The sequence below is a fragment of the Myotis daubentonii genome, chromosome 8 (assembly GCF_963259705.1).
Source record: "Myotis daubentonii chromosome 8, mMyoDau2.1, whole genome shotgun sequence".
Lineage (NCBI taxonomy): Eukaryota > Metazoa > Chordata > Mammalia > Chiroptera > Vespertilionidae > Myotis > Myotis daubentonii.
Genome location: NC_081847.1, coordinates 17,148,460 through 17,161,645, shown reverse-complemented (window position 1 = coordinate 17,161,645; position 13,186 = coordinate 17,148,460). Strand labels below are relative to the sequence as shown.

Here is a 13,186-nt window from a genome sequence, read left to right as displayed (position 1 = left end):
AGGTAGAAGAACTTTTGTGGAGATAGTGAGGGGACTTTGAGCATTTTGGGGGGCTCACGAGGTTGATGCTGCTGTTTTTTATATATAATTAATTCAAATCAAGTGGCTTTCTATACTTTTTTCTGAAGATAATACAACTTATTTTGATAATAAAAAAGGATAATTGGGACACCCACAAAGATATAGAAATTAATATACTTCTAAAGAACAGTGGGTTGAAAAAAGAAATAAAAAGGGGAAATTAGAAAATTATTTGAGATGAATTAAAACAAAAACTAAACATACCAAAACTCGTGAGTATAGCAAAAGTAGTGTTCATGTAACAGAGTGAAATGCTTGCTCTCTCTGACTCTATCTTAATTCTACCTACATTTTCCCATGACCTTTAGGCAAATAGCTCTTCTTATAAATAGGCTATTCATTAGAGGAATTCTGTTTAAGGCTTAAGTTTTTGCAAAAAGGGAAGGTTGATTTAACATCTAAAAATCAGTCAATGCAATACACCATCCTATATAATAAAAGGCTAATATGCAAGTCAACCGAATGGCGGAACGACCAGTCACTATGAGGCACACTGACCACCAGGGGGCAGATGCTCAATGCAGGAGCTGCCCCCTCATGGTCAGTGTGCTCCCACACTGAAACCCCAGCTACACTTCTATATATTTTTTAATATATTTTATTGTTTTTTTACAGAGAGGAAGGGAGAGGGAAAGAAAGTTAGAAACATCGATGAGAGAGAAACATCGATCAGCTGCCTCCTGCACAACCCCTACTGGGGATGTGTCTGCAACCAAGGTACATGCCCTTGACTGGAATTGCACCTAGGACTCTTCAGTCCTCAGGCCGATGCTCTATCCACTGAGCCAAACTAGTCAGGGCCACTTCTATATTTTTTATGAATGGGAAATATATTTTTATATAGATGGGAAAAGAGTATAAGAGATAAAAAAGAGGAGTGAGAAGACAGAATCAGAGACAGACTCAGAGAAAAATATTTTCCTTTGGTCACTGAGTAAGAGTTATAAGACAGGAAGAATTTTAGAGATTCAAAAGAAATAAGCTGCCTGAGATGGGAGTAACTGGGATAGGGTTAAATAGCTGAATAAACAGACACAGAGAAAAGGAGAAAGATCCTTTTGGCTCCCTGAGTGAGAATAAAAGGCTTTACTGAGATGATGGACCTGAGTCTGTTACTGTCCAATAGAGCTTTCTTTGATGATGGAAATGGTCAATATTTGTGTTGTCCAATATGGCAGCAACTAGACAGCTGTAGCTTTTTAGCATCCTATATAATAAAACCCTAATATGCTCATCAACCCAACAGCGGGACCATCGGCAGAATGACCAGTTGCTATGATGCGCACTGACCACCAGGGTGAGGCAACTGGCATAGGCAATTGGGGGCGGGGCCAGTGAGGGGGCGGTGCCAGGCCACCTGCCAAGGTGGGTGCCAGTGGGGGGGCCCCCCAATTGCCCTGCCCACCAGTTGCTCCACAGATCGGCCCTGATCGCTGGCCAGGCCTACGGACCCTACCCTATATATTGGGAACAGTCTCTTAGATTTAAAAATTAAAACCTGGCAAGGCTACTCTAACACTGAAAAAACAGGATGATGCAACGATAACATGCATGGACTTGCCCTGACTGGTTTGGCTCAGTGGATAGAGCGTCGGCTTGCAGACTGAAGGGTCCCAGGTTCGATTCCGGTCAAGGGCATATACCTTGGTTGCGGGCACATCCCCAGTGGGGGGTGTGCAGGAGGCAGCTGATCAATGTTTCTCTCTCATCGATGTTTCTAACTCTCTATCCCTCTCCCTTCCTCTCTGTAAAAAATCAATAAAATATATTTAAAAAAAAAAAAACATGCATGGACTCTGGCTTACCCATTTTGTGGTCAGCCCTGATTCTGACACTTATAACTTGTGACAAAACCAATTATTTAGCTTCTCTCTGTTTCAGTTTTTCCACCCATAAGATGGAGAAAATGGTACTACTGCCTCAGAAGGATCATGTTATGTACTACTTCTTATAATCAGGGCAAAAAAATGTAGCTGCCCATACAACAGCAAGATGCCTTTCACCTTTATGAAAGTATGGTCACTGGTGTATGCAGCGTCCCAGATTGCGAGAAGTATGTCTGACTGCCAGTTTAGGCCTGATCCCCATCCCCTGAGGCAGTCAGACATCCCCCGAAGGTGCAGGACGGACTGAGGGGACCCCTCCTGCCCCCCTATGCATGTATTTTGTGCACGAGGCCTCTAGTTTGAAATAAGCTACTACTGTTACCCGATGAGGCTCCGGGCCCAGAGTGGGTCTACCTCGGTGTAGTGTGTGAGTTCTTGACTTCATGTAGGAAAGATTTCACAGTACGATTCCAGGTGATTTTGAAAGTACATTTATTAAAGCTGGGGACAGTGAAACAAAGGAAGGATTTAGGGCAGTGATGGTGAACCTTTTGAGCTCGGCGTGTCAGCATTTTGAAAAACCCTAACTTGACTCTGGTGCCGTGTCACGTATAGAAATTTTTTGATATTTGCAACCGTAGTAAAACAAAGATGTATATTTTTGATATTTATTTTATGTATTTAAATGCCATTTAACAAAAAGAAAAATCAACCAAAAAAATGAGTTCACGTGTCACCTCTGACACGTGTGTCATAGGTTCGCCATCACTGATTTAGGGTAAAAGAACCAACTAGAGAGAGCTCAGGTGGTGCTCTTCTTTGGCTCTCTAGGAATTTATAGGAAAGAAGTGAGCCAAGGTGGGGCTGCCATTAGGTCACTGGGAAGGAAAGGAAAGTTAGAGAAAAAGGGGGCCTTGGAGACAGGATCAGGGGTAAGCCCAGCATGAGTTGCCATTGCTCACTGCTCCCCTGGTTGCAAGTCTCATAGGGACCCTGAGAGTTAGGGGGAAATAAAATTTTCATGCTTGAAAAGGGGCATGAGCATGCTCTAGAGCAGCGGTTCTCAACCTGGGGGCCGCGACCCCTTTGGGGGTCGAACGACCCTTTCACAGGGGTTGCCTAAGACCATCGGAAAACACATATATAATTACATATTGTTTTTGTGATTAATCACTATGCTTTAATAATGTTCAGTTTGTAACAATGAAAATACATCCTGCATATCAGATATTTACATTAAGATTCATAACAGTAGCAAAATTACAGTTATGAAGTAGCAACGAAAATAATTTTATGGTTGGGGGTCACCACAACATGAGGAACTGTATTAAAGGGTCATGGCATTAGGTAGGTTGAGAACCACTGCTCTAGAGCAAAACCACACTGAGTTTTTGTCCTGAGGGTTTTTGTTTCTTTTGCAAGGGAGGATTTCCGTAAAATATTCATCAGCTCTCCAGGTGAGTTTTTAATATGCTGATGCATCAGAATGAGTGTAGAGGAGAGTTTGGGATTATTATTTGGTTTACTTTACTGTTTTACTCTTATCTTGGGTCTGTCTGGTTCCAGTCAGGATTTTGTTATTTGTTCCCCTGATTTCCTCCGTCCCTGATTTAGGGAAGATAAGGTCTTTTAATTCACTAGCTAGTGGTAAATTGTTCAATTTGTTTGGCCTTGTTTAATTATCTTGTCTCAGTTTCCCTATTCCACTTGCCTAGGAATTTCCCTAGCTTCTTACTATCCTGCCTCAGTACAACTGTGGGTCTGGATTTTAAAGTTTGTTTACTTTTAATAAATTTAGATTTAAATTTACATAGTTATGCATGACTAATCTCTACCACAGGATTAAAAATCATTCATGTACCAATCATGGGTGTAGGGAAGGGATGTGAAAGAGGGTTACCTTTGGTCTAGAACAGCTCATTTTTATACAGAACGAGGCAAGTAAGGTGGGTAAAGCAAGCTTGTGACGGAAGCAGGGAGGCCGCCATCAGTATTATGAGGCTCCATATCATGTTTTTGTTTTTAGCATGTTTAAAATAAGGTGGCAAACTATATTTAGGTAAAAATAAAATGATTAAACTTATCTCAACTGCTTCAACAACAGTGAAGGGCTTAAAAACAACTAACTTGCACTGTTTTAATGATGTTCAACATCAACTTAGAAGAAGATGTTCATATGAGCATGAGAAAGCATTGAAATTTGGGCAGAGAATTGGCGGGGGGGGGGGGGGGCATACAGATCACTTCTAAGGAGTATGTGGAGGGCTTTGTGACCCTTGGTAGGTACTCCATAAATATTTATTCAATGGCTGTGTGCCATATCAGGGCAGAAAGTAACAAGGGAGGAGCCCACACATGCTAGATGCTGAGGCTGATGGAGCTCTCATCTTCTCTGGGGCATCTTGCAGGCTTTAGGGGTTTAAAAGGCCAGGAATGATGGGGCAATCTGACAACTCAAGATTAGATGAGGTGACTGTAAGAAGGAACCTAGAGAGACCTAAATGTCAGACACATGAATAAGAAGAGGAAAATGGAAGGGGGCTGAGAGAGTTATTTTAAATATAGAAGAATGAGCCCTAGCCAGTTTGGCTCAGTGGATAGAGTGTCAGCCCTTGGACTGAAGGATTGTGGGTTTGATTCCAGTCAAGGGCATGTATCTGGATTGCAGGCTCAATTCCCAGCCCCATTCGGGAGGCAACCAATCAATGTCTCTCTCACATGGATGTCTTTCTCTCTCTGTTTCTTCCCCTCCTTCCCACTCGCTCTAAAAATCAATGGAAAAATATCCTCAGGTGAGGATTAACAATAAATAAGCAAGTAAATAAATAAATAAAACTAGTAAAATATAGAAGAATGGGGAAAGTGGTGTCCCATGAATTGTAAACCTCTTTGTAGGAAAAAAATATTGACTCTTATGATAGCTATTTCATCTTTTGGCATCCTCTCCACTGGATATCTAGATTGAGTGATAAAAAAAATAAAAGAGTGACATTGGTTGATCATAACTTGTTCTTCTTAGCAAACAGTAGTCTCGCTCTCTCTCTCTCTCTCTCTCTCTCTCTCTCTCTCTCTCTCACACACACACACACACACACACACACACACGATTATAAAACTTTTAGTAGACCTAGATTTTTTTGTGTGTTCCCCTGTTGATTGTTCACACTCTTGGGAAGGTAAAGAGTGATAACTAAGTAACAATAATTGCTCACTTGGTAGGTATTCTTCAGCTTCTGTGAGAAGAACGTGGATTATGAAACATTTAAAGCATTCAATGATGCATGTCTTGTCTATGATGGCCGACTTGTGATCGATGCGAACTTCCACACCAATGACATAGCCATCAGAGCTGCTGGCTCCCTCACCAAATTCTCCAATAGATATTACTCAAGGGATTGGTCTCACAGAAACTTCAGTTCCAAAGAAGTTGGCTTCCAACTGGCAGCAGCTATGCTCTGTCTCTTTGATCCAACCCTCGAGCCTGTGACCGAGCCACCGGCTGATCTTGACCGACTCATTCCCACGTACAAGGCAGCCAAGATCCAAGGTGTGTGGTAAGCCACCTTCTTCCCCCTGATGAAGCCAGCAGTTGGTCTGGGTCAGTGCTCAGGGCAGCCGTCCATCTTTCTCTTAGGCTTGGTGAGGAGACCTCTCTGCACAGAAACAGAGGAGGGCTCTCACTCTCATTTCTTAAGCATTTATTATGGACATAGCATTATTATTATCATGGTCCTTTGCAATTTGAGCATTTATTATAGACAATATAATAGCTGTGTTTAAGCAGACTGGAGCATGATCAGAAGTTCCTCACAACTGGTCATAATGGTCCCAAACTTTCATTCTCACTCTAAGTTCAGAGATAAAGAGACCCTTCTAAGCATCCCAGGCCTTGGCTGCTATCTGTATGGATAAGCCAAACCATTTGTGGCTGTAAATGTCACATTCATCTGTTAAGCCTTGTTGACCTCTAAGGAGATCATATCAGTAACACAGGATTTCTTTATGTTTGAGAGTTCAGAGATACCTTTGGAAATAGTGTCTTTGAATGTTATAGACCAGTGATGGCGAACCTATGACACGCGAACTCATTTTTTTGGTTGATTTTTCTTTGTTAAGTGGAATTTAAATATATAAAATAAATATCAAAAATATAAGTCTTTGTTTTACTATGGTTGCAAATATCAAAAAGTTTCTATATGTGACACGACACCTGAATTAAGTTAGGGTTTTTCAAAATGCTGACACGCCAAGCTCAAAAGGTTCGCCATCACTGTTATAGATCTTCTACTAGAAAAAAAAAATGCATATGCATACACAATTTTGTTTACTTCCAAAAGTTGAAGAACTAATACCCAAACCATCCATAGACCCCCCTAGGGCAGTGGTCGGCAAACTGCGGCTCGTGAGCCACATGCGGCTCTTTGGCCCCTTGAGTGTGGTTCTTCCACAAAATACCACGTGCGGGCGCACATGTACAATGCAATTGAAACTTCGTGGCCCATGCGCAGAAGTCGGTATTTTGTGGAAGAGCCACACTCAAGGGGCCTAAGAGCCACATGTGGCTCGCAAGCCGCAGTTTGCTGAGCCGCGGTTTGCCGACCACTGCCCTAGGGTGTCCATGGACCCTAAGCCAGTAAATAGACATCAGACTAAAGAGACAAAAGCCCTATATTCCAGATCTTATCTTTTTCTACCTATCTAAATGGCCTCAGAGAAGTCCCACTCTGCTTCTCATTCTCGATGAGACCAGGGGAAAGAGGAAGAGAAGGGATGGGTATCAGAGACCAGAGTTAGGTCAGGCTCATACTTCTGGGACAAACTAGAAATATTAATGATAATGACCATTTTCTAAAACATTGAACAAGAAATTTATTGATTTTCCTTATAACATTCATTTTCAGAATATTTTTTAAATATTGGAGGAATGATGGGGAAAACCATTGCAACATTTAGACTCTAAAGGTCTTGGTTTGGCTTTGGCAGGTAGAGTGACAGGAGTTACGAGAAATCAAAGGATACACAGGATCAGCTTAGCACATCTTCTTGGAGCAGAGCACTGTTGGCTACATTATGGGGTATAATGGTACATTCACACTGATTTTGTTAAGTAAATCCCAGCCATCCCAGTGCTCATTGGGAATGTTCGAGCAGCATACACCATTATAGGCACCTCCATCTGTCCTGTAGCACAGATATAAGCTCACTCACCTTATTAACATGTTACCTACCTTATTAACAATTAATTAAAATGTGGAAACCTTGCCATTTCCTCTAGGAGGCATTCTTCCTGGGTCTTACCATTATCTGCATATCAGCAAGCCTGCCATTCCATCTCCCTTGGAGGTACAAATGGCCCAGCCTGATTTTGTAAGTATTATTCCTAAATTTCATTTAACTTCCAAATATCACACTTTGTGTACAGGGGTGAAAAATTATTTATTCAGATCTTTAGTGTAACGTATTGGTTCATGCATCAGAAAGCCACTGCAGTCGCCAGTCCTCAAGAAGGCCCTCAATGACTCCTGCCTCTTGGTATTCATGCCCCTGTGTGCTCCCCTACCACGCTGACTAGGGCTGACCTCTGTAGCCAACAGGATTTTGTGGAAATGACAGTTTGAGACTTCCAGTGCTAGGTCACGAAAGAGATTACAGCTTCAAACTTGCACCACTCCCAATTTATACAAGCTTATTGTTTTTACCCACTGATTGTTTTTTAATAAATTTTTTAAAGAGCAGTTTTAGGTTCACAGCAAAATTGAGAGGAAAGTACAGAGATTTCCCATATACCCCTGCTCCCATTCATGCATACTGTCCCCATTATCAACACCCCCAATCGAAGTGGTACATTAGTTAAGATTGGTGAACTTACATTGATACACCATTACCACCCGAAGTCTATAGTCTACATTAGAGTTGTATATTCTAGGGGTTTGGACAAATGTATAATGACATGTATCCATCATTACAGTATCATACAGAGTAGTTTCACTGCCCTAAGAATCCTCTGTGCTCCACCTCTGTATCCCTCTCTCACCCTTAACTCCTGGCACCCACTGATCTTTATACCATCTCCATAGTTTTGCCTTATCCAGAATGTCATATAGTTGGAATTGTGTAGTATGGAGCCTTTTCAGATTGGCTTCTCTTTTGCAAATTTAATTTAATTTTTCCCATCGCCATTGTATCCCTCTATGCCCTCTTCCACTTCCCTCTTTCTCCCCCCATTTGCTCCTTTCACTTTGTAATATGTATTTGTGCTACATGGCTTGATAGCTCATTTCTTTTTAATGCTAAATAGCATTCCACTATCTGAATGTATCACAGTTTACTTCTTCATTTGCCTATTGAAGGACATTAAGCCACTAAGTTTTGACGTAACCTGTGATACAGCAATAGATAACTAAAACAACTGCCTTCACGGCAACATAGCAAGTGAATTGCATAGGGTTTGGAATGTCCGTGAAACCCTGTTGTTCTCCTGCCCTCCCTGGATTACACAGAAGGACCATCCAGAAGATGCACAAGTGTAATGAGGGGACGTCCCTGGGTCCAAGATAACCAGAAGGACCCATGTGGTTGGTCAGGTGGCAGGCTCCTCAAATAAAATTCTCTGACAGGTGGACCCAGAGTTGTGTTTGTGGGCAACTGGGGGTTTTCTTTCTGACGTGTCATGTTTGCTTTTTTTTTTTTTTTTTTTGCCAGTGGGTCAGACACTGGAAGTTGACACCGCAACCTCTGTTCCCATTTTCATATCCTGGGTATTTTGGGGCGTTAATGATAATGACCAAAGTAATCACATTTCCCAGCTTTCCTGGAGAATAGAATCAGCCCGTGGCAGGTTCTTGTCAATGAGATGTAAGTGGATACGATTGGAAAATTCCTTGAAAGGGGGACACACTCAAACTGTACAGACCCTTGGCCCCCACCCTTCTCCCCTCGGGGAGTTGGAATCCCAGCTCTTCCATATACTTCTTATGGACTTTGGAGAAGTTACTCGACTTCTCTGGGTGTCTGGGGTTCTTAGGGATCATATATAGAGTAAAAGGAACAAAACAGGTGACCAGTCAGTGGTGGATGTTGTTAATCATAGTTCCAGACAAATAAAGAAATCTGTTTCCTCCGGGAACGGGAAAATGCTCTGTGTTTAAACCTTATTTGCCTCGGGCCTCTCCCAGACCCTTTTAGGGGTGCTTTTTTATATGTGGTCTGATGAAAAATTTTCTTACAAATAAAGGATCGAAGCAAATGATGTCCAGTTTCTGTTGCTATGTAACAGAAATGAAGCAGCCATTTGATTCTGCTCAGATTCTGTGGGTCAGGATCTCACACAGGACACAGTGGGAAGGGCTTGTCACTGCTCCACAATGTCTGGGGCCTCCGCGCAGAAGACTTGAAGGTTAGAGGCGACACAATGGTTGGATCCTCTGAAGGGCTGGAATGATTCAAACACAGGGCGTGCTGACCAGAGCATCACACCTGAGCTGTCCGTGTGACTGGGCTTCCTCACAGCCTGGCAACCTCAGAGTTGTCAGATTTCTTATGTGACAGCTCAGGGATCTGAGCGCAAGTGTCCCCACTAGCAATTAGAAGCTGCATTGCTTTCCATGACCGGCCTCGAAAGTCACACAGCACTTCCTCCTTCAGGCCCTCGGTTGGACCAGTCACAGCCCACCAGGATTCAAGGAGAGGGGACGAAGAGTTCATCTCTCAGTGGGAAGAGTGTCAAAGTCTTGTAGAAGACTGTGAGCGATGGAGGATATTGTTGTGGCCATCTTTGTGGAATACAATCTGCCACTGATGAGATGGGGCATTTCATGAACGGGATGAAGCCCAGATGATGTGTGCAGAGGCCGAGCACTTTGGTCATCATAGATAAATAATTGGAGCCAAAGATGTTCAAGATGAAAAATACTGGGAGTGGTTTCAGACAGAACCAGATCCTTCGAGGACACTGTGATTTCCTACGCACAGTGTCGTTTATTTATGAGCCATGGCTGTCTTTGAATAAAGTCCGAGGAGGAGCCAAAGGGATTTTTGGGTAATGAGGGTCTGAATAAGAAGGCCACTTGAACAGATTCTTTGGCTGGCATGATGACAGTATTTGAACAGGGTCCCTGACTGTAATGAACCATTTTGCCAGGTGTGCCTCCTTTTTAATAAGTACAGAAGATCTAAACAGATTTTTTTTCCGTTTTATTCTCCCAGAAAAAAAAAATGTAGGATGGTTCCATGGCAATCTTTTGGAGTTGGAATTAATTTGATTCAGTAAAATTGTTGCCAAAATGGTCAGGCAGTCACCTAAATATAGCCAGTTGATCAAGGGTGGAACTATTGAACAATATTTCACTAAAGAAACGAAATTCCTATTTTTACCATAAATGTAGTGCAGATTTCGGACTTTCATAGCTCTCATGAATTGGGATGTTTAGTAAGGAGTGTCTTTATTAATTCATGAGCTCTCTGAGAGGTAGTCTGACAAAAGGAAGAAAGGGACCTCAAGTCGTCTCCATAATGAACTAATCTTTACAGATTCCAGTCCACATGCTTTGTTGGCTGTACACCACAGAGCAAAGGAATTTGTCACAACAAGTTCTGCCGTGGATACCATTAAATTTAAAATTGTGCGTTTATCATGAGACTTGGGAACTCCATTTCTTGCACACCAGGTTTGATTAATCCTGTGTCTTCCATTTGGCATACATTCCAGAGCCATTTCCCAACTTTTGTCAAAATCATAAAGAAACTTGAAAGGGTGATTGTATCCAAAGGAAGGGAAAGGAAACACACCGGAACCAGTTACTTCATTAAAATCTTACATTCAAGATCCAAGTTTCCTAACAACTTGCTTATATACATAAAGGGAGAAACTGGACACACACCCCAGAATTAGAAAGTGTGTGAAACCATCATCATTACTCCTAGGACCCCTCAGGGGATGGCAGAGCTGGGAGCTGCCTTGTCATTAGGGGAGCGATTTTCTGGGAGGAGAAACAGGCTTTTCCCAATCTGTGAGCCACCGCACAGGAAGGACCTAAGAAATGTAGATGCGTCTGCCTGACCCTCCAGTGGTAATCTGTCTGAGAAACCCATCTGTAGGTGAATTGTCCTTAATGTCAGTACAAAAATGCTGATGCATTCCAAATTCCCAGAATGCTCCCCACCCCCACTGAGGTAACAGAGTGCCACAGCTCATGAAGCGGACACAATTACTGCTTTTGTGGATATTAGCCATCGTAGCACAAGTCATTTCTTTCTCTCCAGTGCAACCACTTTTTGCATTCTTTTAGCCCTCATAGCCATGATGAGCGAAAACAGAGAGAGGCAACCCAAAGATTAGAATTCAATCTTTAAATTAAAAAATGAGACAAAAAATAGCCCCCAAACAAACAGATGGTGATGAAAAGTCATTGAGAATGATGCTGACAAGGTGGCCTTCTTGGACCCGGCTGACATCCAAGGGCTCATCTGCCCAGATTCCTTGCTGTCGGCCAGCAGCCTTCTTGGGCTCCACCTCACGGTGGCCCAGACCATCCCAGCTGAACACAGGGTCCTGTGAGCGGAAGGTGGAGTGTTTAGTGAAAGGCTGCCAGGTCAAAACTTTGTCAGTCACTTGGGCACATCTCCTGGGGCGCCCCTTTGATGCCTGGGTTCCCTTTCTTAATCCTTCAGCATAAAGAAATTTTAAAGAGGAGGAGGAGGGGTCATGACCTTGTGCGGTGGCTGACTGCTCCCCAGTGAGCCCTGGAGAAACCTGGTGCTAAAACTGTGCTAAAGCTGCTGACAGGGCCCTCTCTCTGGGACCCCAGCCACACTCCCACCACTGCGAGGGAGTGGCCCTCCTCAGGCATCCCTCCTGCAAAGGGCCTTCCCGGCCGAAAGCTGCTGGCACCAACTCAAATGGCCTTTAAGTCTTGCATCAGGTGTTAGAAAGGTGCATGAAGGGCACATATGTCACTCTCATAGTCTATGTGTATTTAATTCGGAAATAGTGTTTGCTGTGATGGAGTTGATGCCAGAGATTATTCTGTGATGCCAAGTGCCACAGCCTGGTGTGTTCATTGCTCCATCTGAGAAGTCAAAAATTCCTGAGGATGCCCAGGTGGTGTGGCTCAGTGGTTGAGCGTTGACCTAGGAACCAGGAGGTCATGGTTCGATTCCCCATTCGGTTGGGGAACGTGCCTGGGTTGCGGGCTTGATTCCCAGTGTGGGATGTGCAGGAGGCAGCTGATCAATGATTCTCTCTCGTCATTGATGTTTCTATCTCTCTCTCCCTCTCCCTTCCTCTCTGAAATCAATAAAAATATTAAAAAAAAAAAAGAATTCCTGAGGAAACAGATCTGAATTAAAAAGTGTGTGAGGTGATCTGGGACCAGAGAAATGCTGTGGCAAGAACAAAGGGTAAGGGGGCGATCAGATAAGGACACCAGAAAGTCTGCAGCCTGTGGCTCAAGTTGGCTTTTTCCAAGCTCTTCTCCCGACAAACCCTACCCTGCCACAGTTCCCCCCCTTCTTATCTTCCTTCCTTCCTTCCTTCCTTCCTTCCTTCCTTCCTTCCTTCCTTCCTTCCTTCCTTCCTTCCTTCCTTCTGTCCCTCCTTTCCTCTCTCCCTCTCTCCCTCCCTCCCTTTCTTCCCTCTTTCTTCTGCTTTCTGTTTCATTTCTCTTCCTCCCAATTTTTTCACCAAAAGTCTAGTTCGTTGCCACAGCACAGCCAGAGTATTTTAAAATAACTTATCATTTTAGAAGTAGTAGTCATTGTTTAAAAGCTAGAAATGCTATGTAGTCAAATGAACAGGAAGAGAAACAACAAAAATGACCCAGTCTCCCAACCTCAGAAAATGACATTTGTTAAAATTTTGATTAAAAAAAGGAATTATCTGTACATTTTAAAACTGCTTCTATAGTATAAAATGTACTGTGAACATATTTCCCTATATTATGAAATACAGCTTACCAACAAATTCTATTGCATGTGTTGTACCTTATCATTAGGATGTACCATTGTTTTGTTAGGTAATGCCTTGCTGAATTGTTCTTTTTAATTCTTTCCTATGCAGGTAGATTTTCTCTGTGTATCTATCCATCTCTATGAATGATGGGCAGCTTGCACCCCCCCCAGCCCTTTTACTAAGTTATGTTTTCTCTCCCTCCCACCCCAAACACCCAATTTCTCACACATACTTGGGGCTGGCCCAGGATTTACCTGATATCCCTCCTGTAAACCTCACCTTGTACCTTCTCAGGGTTTTTGCCATATGATATCCAAACATCCACCGGTTG

At 42.9% G+C, this 13,186-nt stretch overlaps 1 protein-coding gene across 1 annotated transcript in view; it reads left to right on the top strand.

The window, feature by feature from the left end:
• CFAP61 (cilia and flagella associated protein 61) overlaps positions 1 to 13,186 on the top strand; it is a 239,479-nt gene that overhangs the window by 176,473 nt on the left and 49,820 nt on the right. The window contains exons 23-24 of the mRNA XM_059705429.1: positions 5,127 to 5,454; positions 7,183 to 7,274. Coding sequence (XP_059561412.1) covers positions 5,127 to 5,454; positions 7,183 to 7,274 — 420 coding nt within the window. The remainder of the gene's footprint in view (positions 1 to 5,126; positions 5,455 to 7,182; positions 7,275 to 13,186) is intronic.